Genomic DNA, 17,753 nt, shown 5'->3' with positions numbered 1-17,753 from the left:
TGAGAGGGGAGCCCAGCTCACCCGCCGCCGCTCAGGACCTGAGCAAAGACCTCTCAATTCTGAAAGCAGTCACTAATTTTGGGTGCTCGGCTGGGCACAACGCAAGCCTGGTGTCAGCTGTTGGGTGTTGGGACTTTTTAGGCAGCCAAAGAGCCCCCAAAACTCAGGGCGGGTTTGCAAATGTCACCGTGAGATTGGCATTGTGGAGACATCCCCTGCCCCAAGCCCTCCATCCCAGCACGTCTCCTGCCGTGGGGCTTTCTCGGGGTCTACCCTAGCCCTTGGGCAGCAGGAAAGTTTTTGGGGTGACAATATAAGAACGAGAGGTTTCAGGAAGAGAGGAAAGCAGCTCCAGACAGGAGGGGGGTGTGCTGGTTTGCCAGCCCCCAGCACATCCCCCATCATGGCAGAGCTGCACAGCCACCCCTTCACCCTCGTATTCCCTGCTCTGCTCCTCCCTCTGCGTCATTTGCTCTGACCCTGCACCTCTGTCTTGCATATGCAAAACAGGGCTCATCAAGCCTGACCTTTTATGGGTGTTTTGAAGGCAAGGTGCAATGGGGAAAAACCCCTGAGGATCTGTCAGTGCCTTTTCAGCTAATTTTTACCAAAAGGGGTGATTTGCAATGCTGGTGTGTTTTTTTTTTTTTTCTGTGCTGCATTAAAATTGGTCCGAGACCTGTCAAACTCATCCTCCTGGGAACTCAGCACATCACACAGAGGCCACAGCTCACGGGTCTCAGCCTAAAGGCAACGTGGGCTCCCCAGAGAAGACAAAATGCCTATCACTTGCTCTGCTGAGCTGTGATCCACTCTGTTCAGCAAGGCTTTTCTAGGCTAAAATTAGACTAAAATCACAGTCCTCGCTCCAGCAACACCAGTCCTTTAGTGGCTACGTTAGTGAAACACTGGGCACTGGTTTTGCTGCCTCGGCAGGACAGCAGCTCTGGCTGGGAGTCGTAGCCTTGCTGCTAACAGCTCAGCCATTGCCTGGCAATTGCCTTCCACGGGTGGGTTTGGAGCAGAAGCCATCACATCACCTTCTGCTCATGTTTCCAGCAGCCCTCTCCCATCCTACCCCAATATCTTTGTATGAGAAAGAGGACTAGAGCTATCAAAGCGTACGCTAGCCTCACCGCAGTGCCCCTGATTACCTGCCAGCTTCCTAAAACCAAGCAGTATTCCAGACCTGCATCTCCTGTCTGCCAGTCCAGTCCGGTGTGCCTAAATCTCTTGGATCCCTCAATAAATCCCTAGACCAAAGAGGCTACATGGACCCCACGGAGGAAGCTTCGAGCTTGCCGCTGTCATGCACCAGCTCCTGCAGAGCTGTGCAGCTGCCGGGTTTGGGGTGATGAAACCAGCCACGCTCCTGTTGACATTTCCTTTCCAGGTGTTGCAAGAGGTCTGTCTTAGACACCTCCCCGGGGAACATCGGCCCACAGACTTCAAGCTCAGGATTAAATAGACGGAGGAGGGGAAGGAACCATGTTCCAGGCCACGGGACCCGCCAGCCCACCCCCAACTCACGTACGTAGCATCCCCTGCGGTTTGTATGAGAATTTCAAACCGGGTTTTGGTTCTCAGGGATGGAGGGTCGTGTACAGAAGCTGTATTTTGGACTTGACATTTTAGGGTGATCAAAGGCACAGTCACTGCTACTCAAACAACAAAACTGGGGACAGGAATGTTCCAGCAGAAGGTGCTGTTTGCTGAGCACATTGCAACGCCAGCGTCCAGGCTTTGGTCCGTACAGAGCTGCTCACCCTGCTCCCGTCTCGAGTTGCCGACTGTTTGTTTGTGTTTCCATGGCTTTCTGTGATCACAATTGAGAGCATGCGAGCTGCTTAGGACTGGAGTGATTGGAGATGGAAAAACATAAAGGCTCAAGAACATCTCCTGCTGGGACAGGATATGGCCCTTCCCCGAGGGAGAATATATCAGATATGAAATAGATAGCGTGCCTGATCGGAGCCAGAAGGCTGCCGAGAAGTGACGAGCAACGGTGGATTGCCTGTAGCCTTGGGAATGGATGTATTCCAGCTCCAAAGAGGCAGCGTTTTCCTTAGCTCTGGTCAGCTGAGCCTGGAAACAGTATATTAAATCCTAACCCCAGGAGAGCACCTGCGTTTTTTTTACCAGTGCTGAGGGATGCAACTGGTTTTACATGGCCTGAGTCTCCTCGCTGCCCATGTCCCTCTGTTGACTTTGGCTTACCCTTCCAGCCTTGTGGGAGTGAGAGGAAAATCACGTCGCTGACCTCAGTCAATGAGAGCAGCTGGGAAACGTCTGAAGAGGCAGCTCAGTGAAGTGAGAGTTTCCTGTGCGTCTCTTAGACAAACTGTTTCCAAAAATACGAAGGAGAAACGATGGGGAAGGACAAAGCAGGAGGAACGGGGATGAAAGACCAGCCTGGGGTCAAAGAAAAGAGGTAGTGCTGGCCAAGCAGAGCCAAACCAGCAGCACAAGGAAGGACAAGGAGGCAGCAGGGTGATGTTCCGGGGTTACACTGCCCCAACCTTGGGAACAAACAGTGCAGAGGGTGAGCCAGTCTGTTGTAAAGCGGTCCTGGCTGGTCCACCTTGCTAAAAGTGCATTTACCCCTTTGATCCCGACTGTTTGAAAGAAGAAGGGAGCATTTTCATCAGTCCAAAGCAGGCTAAAAATACTTGCAGGTGGCTGACTGGGAGCCAGTGGGTGCCTGCGCAGTCAGCTTGGGGAGGGTGCAGGACTGTGGGGCTGCACAGTGGGGCAAGCGAGGGAGAGGAGCGGGAGGTGATTTGGGAGGAGATGAGTTGTCGCAGCTGCAGATGGGAGAGCGTGCACTGAGACCCTGCTCTGAAATCCCGGGGGCAGAGGTACAGGCACCTCAGTGTTTGGATCTCTCTGCCCTGTTGCTCCTCCCGCAGCTGCAGGGTTCGAGTAACATCTGCCCCCACCAAGCTGCAGAACGCCACGGAGCACGTCTTCAACTCTGACCGTGCCCTGCTGCCCCTCCTGCCCTCCACACACACAGGGCCTGCAGGGACCCGAGAAGGCTCTTCGATCTCGCTTACGGCGCAGGCGTTTCCTGTGCAGCACAGCAGCGTGACGGGCGGATAACGGGGCTAGCAGAGGAACTCAGAAACAAAACATCCGCTGAGGGGGAACCGGCACAGCGTGCTCTGCGAGAGCAAGGGGCACCCCAGTTATGCCCTGGAGGAACTGGCAGCCTACCACCCTCTGACTGCAGGCAAAGACCCACGCTGGCAGCATTGCTAGAGCCCTGTGCACCTCCAGCAAGAGAAGGGTTAATTATCACTCTCGAGCCCTGTGGGGTTGCTGGCCAGAAGGAGCATGAGCAGCATTTCGCATCAAAGCAGAGCTGCTGTTAGTAGATGCATAAGCCAGCAGGTGACGATTTGCCGGTGCAGGTCACAGAGGGGGTTTTGCCAGGGGCTTGTGCTGCAGCATCTCAGCAAGCCCTTTCCCCCTCCCTGCCTGCCACAGGCCCAAACTGTCGCCCAGGGATGCGGAAGCAGGGCTCCTCCGCCACGCTGTTGTTATTCCCGAGGAGTAATGCCGGTGCTGTGGGTCCCGAGACATGCATGGCGGTTGCGCTGGGTAGCCAAGGACAGTAATCGATGCCTGCAGATAGTGAGAGCTGCTCATCAGAGGGAGAGTTGTGTTACCCTGGGGGTGTGCTCTGCAATGCCTATGCTGTGACATCTCCTGAATCTGTGCTTGGGTGCTACCAACACAAAAGAGGTCCGCTATACCTCGGCCGTGGAAGAAACAAAGCCATGCCGCGCTCCTGTGTCTGAGACAGAGGCCTCAGTGAGCAGTGCCAAATGAGAGCTGGCTGCTCTGGCCCCACAGCCCCGGGCAAGTATCACAGCCTCCTGGTGCCCAGTTCCTTCTCTGCAATACGTACACGTTTTTTCCTTTTTTTCTATTTTCCTCTCTTCCTTCTCCTCTCTTTGGGAAAAGCACCACAGCGCAGGAAGTAACTTGCACACGAGGACCTGACGGAGGTCGTGGCCTCTGGGCAAGTGAGTTCAGAGATGGTCACTGTGTGCCCGTGACAGCCAGGCGGAGGCTGCTGGCATACCCCGAGGTTCCGCAGCTCAGCTGCCTGCACCGATCCTCTGCTGCTCCTCCTTAAAGCACGATTCAGCGCCAGGCTTGCCAGTCCAGGCTCTCATTTTGATTTCTCTTCTTCTTCCCTTCTTAGGAGGCAAAGAACAACTCAGGAGGCAGCACAGTGCAGCGCTCCAAGGTACCTGCAATTTTACCACATCCTACTGATTCACGGTGAGGGGGGAAGGACCGAAAGCACCAATCCAGCCCAGCATCAGTGGAGTGGTACAGGGAGGGCGAGGGGAGATGGGGCTGCTTCACATTAACCAATGCTCCAGCAAATGGCAGCATGGATGGTAGGGAAGAGGGCTGTGGTGGGAGCCACAGGATATCTCAAACCCCTTCCTCATCCTCTCTCCCTTTGGTCTCCCCTTGCCCAGTCCTTCAGCCTGAAGGCGCAAGTGAAGGAGATGTGCACTGCCTGCCAGAAAACCGTCTATCCCATGGAGCGGCTGGTGGCGGATAAATTTGTCTTCCACAACGCCTGCTTCTGCTGCAAGCACTGCCACACCAAGCTCAGGTGAGCCGGGCCGGGAGGCTGCCGCGGTGCTTGCTGATGGCGAGGTGGACGGGTGTTACCGCAGCTCTGCCTAGCCTGGGCCAGGGAGGCCCTTCCAAATAGCGCACCCACCCATCACAGCCCCTCCTCTTTGTCAGGTAAAGACCCACAGCCCACTCATCACAGCAAAAAAAGGGCTTATCTGCCCACCCGGTCCCAAGTCTCAGCTAAATCCCACCTGGTATGGAAGAAGAGTTTTTAGCCCTCGAGAGCAGCCCCAAGGTAACATGGAGCTGAGCCAGAGCTTCCTCCTAGATGACACAGAGCCAAGGCTGAGCTGCGCTGCCGGACCCCCCTCTTTACAGATCTTTAACGCTGCTCACAGCAGCCCCTAACATCCTGAGCTGGCTGGAGGGAGCAGTTGGCCCTTTCTAAGGGTCCCCTCCTGCATGTTGCCTCCTCCTTCCTCCCCTGTCCTGGTGCTCCCAAGCCTCACACGCTCCCCGCCAGCCTGCAGCTGAGTCCGGGTGCCCAGCTAACCCTGCCCTCCTTCCCCAGCCTCGGCAGCTATGCGGCGCTCCACGGGGAATTCTACTGCAAGCCCCACTTCCAGCAGCTCTTCAAGAGTAAAGGCAACTATGACGAGGGCTTCGGGCGCAAGCAGCACAAGGAGCTGTGGGTGCACAAGGAAGTGGAGAGCGGGACCAAGTCGGCGTGAGCGGGGCTAGCCCACCCTTCCCTGGAGCCCAGCAGAGACGGCACGGAGCAGTGCTGAGCCGGGGGCTAACTGAGCTGATGTAAAGCAAAGGGGACCCGAGAGCCTGTGGGCGGTAAGGGAAGGGAGGCAGCCCAGCCCTCTTTGGAGGATGTTTAAAGGGGTCCTACAGGCCATAAGGACAGGGCAGAGGTGACCGGGGTAGAGCCCCCAGACCTGAAACTCTCTCTGCAGGCCCCTCTTCCTGATGAAATCAGACCAGAAGCACTTGCCCCCAGGGGAACCCTAGTCCTGTTCATACATTTCAGGCCTGTCACTGTGGAAAAGGAGATGATCTGGGGGCTTTACCCAGCCTATAAGTCACAGCAGAGCTCCCAGCTCCTGCCACACCAATCCTGCCTTGCTGGGGCTCCGAATAAGGAGGGTCCTTGGTTTACATCAGCTCAGTTCAGCTGGGATTGTTCAGCCTTAAGGATGTTGCCCTGTGACTGTTTAACAGTGTCTGTCTTTTTTATATTTGCCTTTGATTGGTACGTTCTGCGCTGGAGCCTGGCACGGCAGCTTCACGCGTGACACTGCGCCATGCGCTCTTTTATTTTTGTAATACAAGGTTTCCGAGCCTTCCCTGTCTTGTCCTGTGTTCCCAGGGGCCCGGGGAGGTGGGAGCAGCAGTCAGGTCTGCCTCTTACTGCCCAGTTACTGTGGAAAGAGCCTCTGCCCATGCAGGATCAAGAAAGTATTCCTGGATATGTGTCTGTAACGTTATGACTAAGGCAGACTGGTCCTTGGGGGATCGAACCCAGGATTTCAAGTTGCACGCCAGCATTACTGCCCTGTGAGCTACACACCCCAGCTGTAACCGCGTGCCACCTTCCACATGGAGCCCAGACCACCCTCAAAGGGAATTCACCATCCTGTGAATCAGATCCGCCCCTTTGCCTTGCATACATTTTGTGGCTTACTGGCTTCCCCCTCTGTATCAATAAACATTGCCCTGCCTCCGCAAGCAGATGCTGGCTCAATTCACTCTGCAGCCGGCGCAATGGGCAGGACGGGCATCAGGGCTGGGCTGACTGGTGCAATACAAGCTCTGGTTTGGATCAACCCCATCTGCTGAGCTGTGATGTTTGGATAGCATAGTCCATACAAATTAATGAGCCCACCACGACCTGCCAGGCTGGAGAGCCTAATGCAGTGAAACCAGGGAAAGCAGGTGAGTCTGGTTTTAATTATTATTTACCTCCTTCCTCCACACATGATTTGTAAGACTGGCTTGAAAGAGTAAGCATTCAGGAACCTCACGTCTTTCGAATGCTACGGGAGTTAGGCTTTTCAGAGCCCGCACAGCACAGAAACTACCAGCAACAGCCTTTGAGATCAACAGCAAGAGCCCCTATTCCATCACTGGCTGATAACATCAGCTCCCGCTGAGCACGCACGTCCTGTCTGCCACCGAACACCGCTGCGAGAACCCAGACACAGCCATGAGAACAGGAGCTAAGGATTGAAGAGGGGAAAAAGATGGGTATGGGTGGTCCATAGGAGTCCCAGGAGGAACGGAATAGTTTGTACAGAGATGTGGTTTTTCACCCAGGTCACTGTGGTACTCCTCCCTCAGTACAAGTCCTGCTGGGGCTCTGGGTGTGCACCAACAGCCGGGCAGCATCTCCGCAGCTCTCTGCTGGCAAAGCTGGCTGCAGTCACACCTGATCTCGGGGAAGATACGTGCTGGATGACCCCAGGAGCCTGATGTTGGACAAGTTATTTCTCCTTTTTCCTTAAGGGCTTTTTAAAGGGCAGGTCTGTCAGCTCTTCGGGGTGGGGACCGCCTGGGGATTTACACTGCCAGCACAGCAGGGACTGCATACAAACAGAGACCCTGGCAAGGCTCCAAGTGAGTTTCAGCCTCACCAAGTGCTTTAACTGTCCCCGTCACGCAGGTGCTGCCAACTCCTCCTCACACCAACGTGCCGGCAGCAGATTTACACCACAACAAAAGCCGCTTCCTGAGCAGCCCTGCAGCGTTCATTGTCACAAAACAGAAACCAAGCGGTTGCTGCTCTGCGGCGAGGGTCTTGTGATGCTGTTCGCGTTGTGGCCCCTTCCTTCCTAAGGTTGGCTTAGAAAATGAAAGCAGACTCCTCGGTTTCGCTTCCTGTTTCTTGCTGGCCTCACTTCCCCATTCCCTCACCTCAGCAGGCTGCTGCTCTTCTCTGCACAGCAGGGCAGCTCAGATACAAAGCATTTTTAACTATACCAGATGATTTTGGCATAGGGGAGGGAGAAAAAAAAACAGCTTTTAAATGTTGGGCTTTCAGTTAAAAAGAGAACATTAAGCGAGAAGAACAATGATGTTCCATTTCTCTCCTTTCCTCCCAAAAATTGAAATTTGGGATTTCATTTAAAGACAGTAGCACTCACCATTTTCTACCCACCCCCTTCTCATACGGGCACAGAAAACTCTCGTTGACGTAGCAGAAATGGAGAGAGCATGTGCAAGCACAAGAGGTGTGAGATCTCCAGCCTGCTATACCATCGTTTTCTGCACAGTCCCTTTTTCTGATTTTGAGAGCAGGAACCAACGACCAGGCTATACATTACTGAAAGAGGCTGCAGCAGCCTGACCCAGGCACCACAGTTCAGGGGAGGGAAGCGAATCTGATGAGCATCAGATTCACACGGGGGAGAGAGGCTTTCGATGCAGCTACGTTGCACAGAATGGCTGCTGCACACAAAGCGGCGAACAGCGAACTCCTGCTTCCCCGATTAACATGCCAGGCTCTGCACGCAGGGAAACCCTAGTGGTAACACACGTGGGAAGATGCGTTAAACGCTTTGAGCTTAGCTTATCTGCCTGCTACATTTCAAAGGTGGTGCACTGCACAAAGGACGGCGCACGCTTTCCCAGGGCGTACCGGAGGAAGCAGCACTACAGAAACCCCAGCTTAAAATGTCTCTGACTGTGAGGTTTCTGTCAAACAGATGGAAAAAAAAAATGCCCAAAACATTGTCTCTTTGTCCCTAATGTTTAGTTAAAATCCAGCTGATTTTATGATGAGAGCTAGTCTCACTCCACACTGGGACTGGAAACCTCCTTTCTGAATCACCCGCACCCTTAGCCCACCTTTTGGGCAACAATCCTGTTTCTGAGCAGACACTGTGACTTCTTACTGCAACACCCTCGCTTCAAATCTCCATCTTTAAGCACAAGGGCCATGTTTTCTCTTTCCAGCTGCCAGCAGCCTCCCTTGACCGGCAGTCTAAACTGGCAGTCTGTACGTGTGGAGTTACCGGGATTCAGGATGTTCAGACCCCACAGCTGGGGTAAGATTTAACAGTGTAAATACTCATGAAGAGAAGGAGGACCACAGGTTCTCAGCATATATAGCTGCCCATCATTATTACAGCTTTTTATTTGAAATTTCTGAGTGGCCAGCAGCCAGCCATCAACTTTGAGTGGTGGGGGGGGGAGCATTCTGCGCTCCCCCTGGTGAGGCTGAGCAGCACTGCACAGCGGCACCGCACAGCGGCACCCCACGCCAGCCTGGGACAAAGATGGTTCAGAGCGATATGGAGACAGAAGCTGTCCGGACAGCTGGGCTCAGAAAGAAGCCTGCAGCGTTTGGCAAGCGAAGCAAGAGCTAGGGAGATATATACTGCCTGCAGCCTACTGAAGGATGCTGCAGAGAGCTTGCGCCCAGTTGTGCTGAGATGAGCTACTTAGAGTTCCTTTCAATGACCTGGTCCCTGTTGGGGCTTCTTTCTGCTGCTCCAGCAGAGAGGAGCCAGAGAAGCAGCAAAAGTTGCAGCCAAAGCAGAGCGTGCTACAGCTCTCTTGGGCTCCAAGGCAACGCAGTGAGAGCTCAACAACAGCTACTTTAACACCAGCGCAAGGGCTGTTCCAGGGTGTTCGATGACTGCTGCAACACTTAAACTGGCCCTTATTCTGAAGCACAGAAAATGGCACACCGCCACCTGCGCTTCCTCTCCTCCAAAGCACAGATCTGGTCTTGCCACCAAAGAAACAATACAACTGACGAGCAACAGATAACCTTTATTGGTATTACACATACCACAACTTTCTTTTGCATTTCCACGCGAGCACGAGGCCTCCGTTACCAACCTGCCTTTTAGCTCAAGAAAGGACATTTTACAGACCCTAAAATTTCAAGCCAACAGATTCACGTAATAAAAACTGTTTTGGGAAAAAATCAGTAAGAATCCATATATATCCATACCATCCAGATGTCCAGTTTTGAACAAGACACAGAGCACTAGGCAGAGATCAACACCAGAAGAACAAGTGACATGACAGCTAACCGTGCCAGCATTTCCTGGATATAATGCAATACACCCACACCCTCGCAATATTAAATCCAGAAGACATTGTTCCTAGTTTAGACTTCACTACCCTAGTAGAAAGAGCCACAGTAGTGTAGTATAACCAACCTCTTCAGAGATTTTAAATTATATTTGCTTCAGAACTGGATTTAAAGAGGAAACATACCTTAAGTCACCTTCCCCTGGGCCACACTATGCACATAACACAAATTACCAGAAATAAAAAAGGTAGTAGAGGTTTTTAGCCGCATTTCTTCTGTGCGTTGGTCAGTATTTCATAGCTGATCATTTCCACCTTCAACCCAAGGCTCCAGACATTTCCCTCTCCCAGCCCCTGCTCAACCGCCACCTACAAACTGGCATGGTGAAGATTCAAGTCAGGACCACACACTCCGTATTTATGGAAACCAGAATTACTATAGAGCTACTTACTTTTGAGAGGGGTGAGTGGGAGGGGAGTCCAGGAGAAAACATGCCATCATACAAACCTAAGATGTGAATCTCATGTTCATAAAGCAAATGTTACCACTGAACATAGCGAGTGGAAAGGAGAATGAAGGCATCGGCTTTGGGAAAGCTCCTTAAGTAAAGGTAACTGAGAGTTTCTAAGTTCCCCCTTCAGCAAAGGCAGGATTTTCAGGTTCTAACACACACGAGGAGGGCGTCAGGAAGCAGCGGGAGGTGGTTATTTCTGGTTCCACAAGACATTTTTGTTCTGGGACAACTTCACTTGTCTGGTTCTCATCTGTTCTGGAACAGCACACAAGCGCCACGCATGTACTTGTTTCATGTGCAGGGGTTTCTATTGCATCAGCTTGTTAACCCATTTATTCTTATTTGTTCGTATTTTACACTAACAAATATTTCAGTATTTAATTGACATAGCAACTAGCTATACCATGGCCTGGGAAAAGGCGATTAAAGGGAAGGTTGTGGTTAGGGCCCAGGGAGGCCAGCATCTCAAGGGACCATGGTGGCATTCAAACCACTGCTTAAGTGACTGTGACACCGAAGACTAGGAGCTGCATAAATAGAACAGTACAAGGAAAAAATGAACATTTCAGCAAGTATTGTAGATGAATTTTATAGGAGCACTATTTCTGTCCTTTCCTAAGATAGTATGCTGGAAAAAAAATAAAGCCTGAAAATATTTGGAAATGCGGTTACCCATTCTCTTGCCCTGCTCCGGGACAGCGAAGCTTATCCTGTCCCAAATCCCCAGTACGCTCAATGCAAGGCTATCCACTTCTGCTGGGAGGCTTCATTTCTGGAAGGGAGCTCATGATATCTCCCATTTGTCTGAAGTCCCGGGTCCTTACTTCTCCAAATTTTTGCTATCTAAAATGACTAGACAACACATTCAAAGGAGAAACAATTCCGGAACTTTTGGCTGTTTCCAGGTATTTAGAATAAATACATTTTCAAGCAGCCTGAGCTTCACAAGCTAGAGCTGGACTTCCCCACTTAGCAAGCTACTCTGGGGTATTCCCCAGAGAGTTCCCAGCTGAAGCAAAGCAGAGCAGGGACTCAGACGTTATCATACCAACCATCTCCTCCTGGTCTTGAGAACTGCCCTCTCCCCACCTGATGACAATCTACCCTGTTAAGCACTGATGAATCAAAACCAAGACCTGGAGTAAAGAACTCACCACCACAGCAAAATCCAAATGCAAACCTCAGCTCCGGCTCTCCATCAGTAGGATCTCCACATGAAGAGCCAATAAACCAGCCCAGCTACTCTCCCTGCAAGGTGAAATGAAGATGTTGCTATTTTTTTTTTATTATTTTTTATTTTTTTTTTTTACACACTAACAAAAGGGACGGAGTCATTCTACCTCTCTCTTTGAAGAGTGAGATTGGATGAATGTCACCTTCCTCAGAGGCAGGCTTGTGGAGGACACAGGCTTACCTGATCCAAGAAGCAACGCTTCACAAATAGGACACTGCTCCATCTGGCCCCAAGAATAAATTCCTGAAAGGAAAAATTTCCTCCTTCAGTTAAGGTCCTTGGTTCGAAGGAAAACTAGTTAATTGTCTTATTCACTTATCTTGAGGCACCATTTACACAGGAAGTAAGAGACACTGCACTGCAAACAACCACCAAAAAGGCTTTCATATAAATGATAATTTTATTGTAAATAAAACGATACATTGGCCTGGCTTTGCACTGCAAGCCCCCGGTCGGTATATATAGACTACTGGTTCAAGGTCTTCTGCACAATCCAGGTTAAAGCAATTTCTCCCTGCTCTGCTCAGTTTATGTCAGACAGGTATTGACAGACAATAAAGTCCTTTTCTTCATTTCTGAACTGCACCCTAGGCACATCTACCTTTTCTAACTGGGAAATTCAGAGCTGCTCAGTGAGATCTGCTCCTCACCAAGGCTGGGGTTTAAAGACCTGAAGCCCAAATGCCATTAAACCACAGAGGACGCCTATTTTTTTCTGAAAGTTAGAAGAGACTGAATGCTCCCAGCTCCAAGGGCAGGTACCGAGGTGACAGCCACAGGACTGTACATATTCAAATATATAAAACCTTTCCATCCAGCAGCTATTAACCTAAGCACCAATCACTAGGATCTCATTCAGCCCCCCTGTACAGCTCTAAGTATCTGGCCTTTGCCCACCAGAGAAAGCGTGTACAGCAGGGATATATATTTACTGAGGTTTCACAAGTTATCCTGGCTCTCTGGGCACTTGGAAATAACGTGTCACCTGAGCAGGTACCAATTTCCCTCTCGGTCAATTTGTTTTGGTAATTAATGGCAAAGGGAACTGTTTGGAGCATGTTCAAAAGTCCTTTGGAATACTACTCCAAAAATATGAAAAAAAAAAAAAAATCCAAATTGCTGCAACCTACTGCCACTAGAATAGGCAAAGATCAGATTTACTGGAGAACAAAGCAAATAACCTGGAATGCACAGAATCGTCACACCAAGACCAAAATGCCAACGGTTTGTTTCCTAACAAGCTCAGGGACAGCCAAATCCCCATTCCCCCCAGTTTCTCTCTGATGGGAATCTCAGCCGTTTTCCTGCTCAGTTTCAACTGTTTCAGGATAATGAGACTCCTGTAAGATATTTTTCTCCAAACAGAATATTCTCCATTTCTGCAGCACCTTCCATCGAGGATCCCAATACTCAATATTCACTATATATCCTTCCCTGGAAGGAACAGCAGAAAACACAAAGTGACATTTGGAATGGACACAATAGCTTATTGTTAGCCTGGCACTCCTCCTCCACTCTCCCCTAAATGAGTTTATTCCCATTTTTTTCCAATTCTGCCAGGATAAAGAGGCCAAATGTAATTCAATTTAGAGGCATAATTACATTTATGTCCACTTAAGACGTTTTTGCTGCCAGGGCCGTGCTAAGAGACTGTAGTATAAGTGTCAGTCCCAAGCTTATTCACTGTAGCAGTGGACTTAGGAATCCAGATCTTCCTTTTCCATAATCAAGAGGGCTGTGAGGAAACAAAGAATGCATTTTGGCTTGGCTCTACTCGTTATAAACCATCAGCAAATTCTCTGCAAAACCAGCTGCTTTTTTTCCTTTTTAAATTCATAAAGGCGTCAAATTTATTTCCCATCCTCCCCCCTACCCCGTAACAGTCGAGTCGATATATATAAAAATCACCAAATATGATCTTTTACGATATAAATAAAAAAAAAAGTATGAGGCATCACCGTTTACATGATGTAAAAAGAGCTAAAAAAGAGCGATATAAACTACATTCATAAAAGTGCATCTCCAAACATACAAGTAATGCTTTGGCTTGTTCCTGTGCCGAACGGGTGGCATTGGGTCAGGTACTGGAATACAAGAAGTCCAAGCTGGCACCCCATGTTCTCTGTCACTGTACAATTGCTATTTACTGTCATTAATACAGACTGGAATACAAGTGTATACACAGAGTAGGCACATTTCAGCATAGGTGGTGGGAAGGACCAGAAGCTCTGGCGGGGAGAGGACTGAGCCCATCAGTCCATGATGCTCTTTGCTCTGCTCTGGAACAGCCTTCCATGACGCATATGAGGTAAAAGCCACAACAGATCCTGAGGATTTAGTTGCTTTGAAACATTAAAAGTTACACCATTTCCTCATGCCCTATTCTCCCAAAACACAATGTGTGGGATAGCAAGGAAAGACGACAGAAGGTGGTCTCAATCTGGTGAGGACAAGCCAAGGGTAGAGAGAAACCTGTGCAGACAGGATCACCGCACTCGACTGCTGCTGTACGTCTGCAGGGTAAAGTGTGATGAACAAAAGATTCCAATCTTTGGTATATTTAGGTGCTAGTTGCAAGGCTTGAAGAGTGCTACTGGGCCCCACAGGAGTGCTGACCACCCTACTTCTGTCATCAAGACTACAGGAATGATTTCACATTCCTCTGCAGCATACGCAGCCATTTACACCACAGCGAAGTGGTGTAAAACGCTCCCTAAAACAGAGTAGTAGTGTCATGCCCTCACTTCCCTTCGGTGCAAGCGACAGTGAAGTGCTGGCCAAAAGTCAGGCCACGTGTCTTGCCAATTTGGAGTCAAGTTCCAGGTTTGGAAAAGATCAATAGAAGTGCTCTCACTAGAATTAAATAAATTATGGAACTTAATGAAAGGGCTTTCATAAAAGAGATCCCCCTAAGTGCCTGCCACCTAAACAGTGCATCCTCATAGTAGTGCAGGAGAGCCTGAAAGCGAAACCAACACTAGCTTGCTTTCACCAAGTACACATTGCTCCGAGTTTGGCACAGAAAAAACACTTCAGATTGTTAAACCCTTTCAGGGCTTTTGGTTGTTTGGGTTTTTTTAGGGTTCTTTTTTTCCTCTTGAATTAAACACATTATTTATCATGTGTTCAAGGAGCTTGGTTTCATTAAAACTTGCCTTTTCCTGCTATGAGCATTCACTTAAAACTATTAATTTTACTGCATTACGAAAGCAATTTTCAAGTTTTCTTTGGGGGGGAAGAGTGGAGGCATGTGGACCCTTAATATGGTTTCTAATACAAGAGCAGAACACCTTTAGTGTTGCTCTATAAAGCAATATTTTAGCTAATAATACATTTGCTTTTCTTAGTTTCATTTCACACAGATAACTTATAATTACTCCATGAATCCCCAGCACTTAAAAACTGCTGGCCTTTTATGAGTGAAATAAGGACTGTTAGTGCCCAAATCAACATACAGTATTTGAGGCCAGTAAGCCATGAGGAACTCACTTCTCAGAGATGCGGTACCTTTCAAACGCAAAAATCACTTGGATACATTTTGCTGGTACCTGTATGGGGATCTCCAGTTAATTTCAGAAATACGCTAGCATTACAAATGTTCTCTCTGGTTCACTGTTTGACTTAACTCGTACAAAAGCTTATTTAAATTAGGACCCTAATATTTTGTGGAAACCTTAAATGAACACTTGCACACCTGTAAAACAAACCACACACACTGAAGGGCTGAGCTTGATTCTAATTTACTGTGCACAAGTAAAACTAGTGTCTGGCAAATTCTCCCCGTGAAAAACTCCATTTTCCATTAGGCCAGGTGCTCAAAGAAACACATAAACTTTTCCTGAAGTAAATTCCTGGGCACCAGATGAACTATCTTTGGTTTAAGGCGATGGTAAGAAGTTACCAGCCAAAAAGATAGGTGCAACAGAAAGCTGTTCCGCAGAACTCCCTTCCAGAAGGGTTTTGTTTAGACCCAGCAGTCTCAGGGAGATGAAGCAGGAGTGCAGATTTGTTGGCTATGAGGACACAAACCAACCGACACTGTCTTAATGCTAGGACAGATCAAGCCTTAGAAATCAAGTTCTGGATTTTCTAATGTCAGTGGGAGAGCCCTTATCTTAGGCCCTGGAGTGATTGCATTCTGCTGAAACTTTTCTGATTATCCTGACATTTAGCTAGAAAGACCTTCCTCACCCCCACCCCAAAATCCATGGTTTCATTATAAAATAACACTATTCACATACTTTTGAATCAATATTTTCTGAACACCTTCAGATGCTGAATACTTAAGAAGAAAAATATATAATTATATAGCGAGCGCATGCTCAATGACACATGGCTTGTTGCTGGATTCATGTACTGTAGATGCCTCTAAAGCCCTAGCAGTCTGGAAAACAGTGACCCACACGTAGAGAGTTGGTCTGGATGGCTGTTGCACCTTTCTGTTCTGAAGAGTGTAGCTCTTCCAGTTCCCACTTTGGTTCAGATTTCTTCTATGTTCAACCAGTGAGACACTTATATTCCCATTCTTGGGCCTGCAGAACACATGCAGCCAGCTGCAATTTCACATCAAGGTAACTAGGGCAAAAATGCAGCTCTGTTTGGACAGCTGTCGGTAGAATAAACATTAGTCCAGCAAACAAAGGTATCAGGCACAAGAGCAGACCCTAGGTTCCTTGGCATAATTTCCCCAAAGGACTAGGACAGCCGAGTTGGCATTTTGAAGATGCAGCACCACAACGGGCAGTTGCAACTAGACCAGACGGGGCACCGAAAGCCCAGCAGGAGCTGCTAGCAAGGGAGGTAATTCAGTACTGGAGCTGTGCAAACTGATGTCTGAGCAGCTCTTCAGCAGAGGGTCTGTGCCTGGCTTCCACAAAGATCTGCTTTAGGAAGTCCCGGCAATGTTCTGATATGTGAGAGGGGAGCTGGGGGTTGGTTGGTTGGGTGGCGATTTTGAAAATGGCTGCCATGGCTTCGTACTCTGCCCAGGGTGGTTTCTCTGTCAGCATTTCCACAACAGTACAACCGAGGCTCCTGGAAAAGCAGACAGGAAAAAGAAAAAAGTGAGAATTGACTCACACAATAATGCACAGTGTTCAGAGAGAACTTCCAAGCAGCCAACATCAAGGTACAGCTCTGCTCTGAAAACAGCTATAAAATGGCCTTGTGCTCAGCAAACCCCATGTGTGCACAGATTCTGAGCCAGACCTGCCAACGTCGCTGCTTTTACTACGGTCAGGCTAGCAGTAAAGTGCTGAGACAGGGAGGCTGGTTTCCACTGTGGTTCTCACTGCACCAAGAACTGTGAAGTGCCACCTGTCCAGCTCTCCTTTGCTCAAATCTTACTCTCAGTAAACATTTGCATTAACAACAGGGGACAAGAGGTGCACACAAGAGGTCCCTGAAGGCGCCGCTTGACCTCAGTGGTATTTCGGGTGCTGCTGCTACTGTTATATCTCAAAGGCACTTGCTGAGTTGCTAGGTAGAAAACAGACTTTTTAACCAAGGTCCAGTGAATCAGAGCTGGTTGACTCCACAAAGCCATTTCAGCAAAATCCCTTTTCAGTGCACAGCCTCAGAATGCCCACGTGGGAAAAAAACCCCTAATATCTCCACTTCACCAGAAACCAAGCATCACAGACAGTTAAAAAATAATTAAAGTCTAACAGCTCCAAACTGAGAAGGCAGCAAGTTAAACCGCCGGTAGGGCAGATGCATCATTACATTAAGGCAAAACTCCTAGTAAAGTTAATGGGGCTCCGCAGGCTAATTCAAGGCAAGAACGTGATTATGGGGACGGACATGGCTGAGCCACCTTTCTGAAGCAAGCGTGACACCAATACTTTCACAGGGAAGATGGGTTTCTGTAGTACCGCAGTGATTGGTTTTCATTCAAAAAGGATTAATTGCTTCCTCCAGGCCACAGATTAAGCGAAAGCAGTTAGTGAACTTCTAATATCCAGTCCTGTGTTTTGATCACATCGTTCTATTTTGCCAAAAGGCAAAACTGCCTCTTCTACCTTTAAACTAAACCTTCTTTTAAAGTGAAAAGCAAAGACAAGACATTTTCAGAGGCAGACTTGCATCAATTGCCAAGACAAGGAAGGAAAGGAATTAAATCCAGTGAATATGCAAGAAATGACTTCTTGACAAGGTTTAAAATCCAACGTGAAAATTTTACACTGGTTTCCAGCCATTTAAGACTTACTAGAAGAGAGTACAGAAAATGCAAACCATGTGTGCTGAAGTGCTGGGGGTTTGCTCAAGAGCAAGCAGGGATATATTATTGTTTAGACTGATTTATACCGTTTAAGCAGATCCGGTTTCTTTAAGATATTCAGCAAACAGCA

General features: G+C 48.9%; 2 protein-coding genes across 2 annotated transcripts in view; one reads left to right on the top strand and one right to left on the bottom strand.

Annotated features, from left to right (window-relative positions):
* Positions 1–5,467, top strand: part of LIMD2 (LIM domain containing 2) — a 12,822-nt gene extending 7,355 nt beyond the window's left edge. Inside the window, exons 2-5 of the mRNA XM_009320432.1 lie at positions 1,394–1,530; positions 4,214–4,258; positions 4,500–4,639; positions 5,177–5,467. Of these exons, the coding sequence (XP_009318707.1) occupies positions 1,489–1,530; positions 4,214–4,258; positions 4,500–4,639; positions 5,177–5,336 (387 nt within the window). The 5' untranslated portion in view covers positions 1,394–1,488 and the 3' untranslated portion in view covers positions 5,337–5,467. The remainder of the gene's footprint in view (positions 1–1,393; positions 1,531–4,213; positions 4,259–4,499; positions 4,640–5,176) is intronic.
* A 6,328-nt stretch (positions 5,468–11,795) lies between these two features.
* Positions 11,796–17,753, bottom strand: part of MAP3K3 (mitogen-activated protein kinase kinase kinase 3) — a 34,125-nt gene continuing 28,167 nt past the window's right edge. The window contains exon 16 of the mRNA XM_009320431.1: positions 11,796–16,437. Coding sequence (XP_009318706.1) covers positions 16,209–16,437 — 229 coding nt within the window. The 3' untranslated portion in view covers positions 11,796–16,208. The remainder of the gene's footprint in view (positions 16,438–17,753) is intronic.

Source organism: Pygoscelis adeliae, unplaced genomic scaffold, assembly GCF_000699105.1.
Source record: "Pygoscelis adeliae isolate BGI_AS28 unplaced genomic scaffold, ASM69910v1 Scaffold203, whole genome shotgun sequence".
Classification (NCBI taxonomy): Eukaryota; Metazoa; Chordata; class Aves; order Sphenisciformes; family Spheniscidae; genus Pygoscelis; species Pygoscelis adeliae.
Note: the sequence above shows the minus strand (reverse complement) of the source record. Positions and strands in the feature narration are given on the sequence as shown.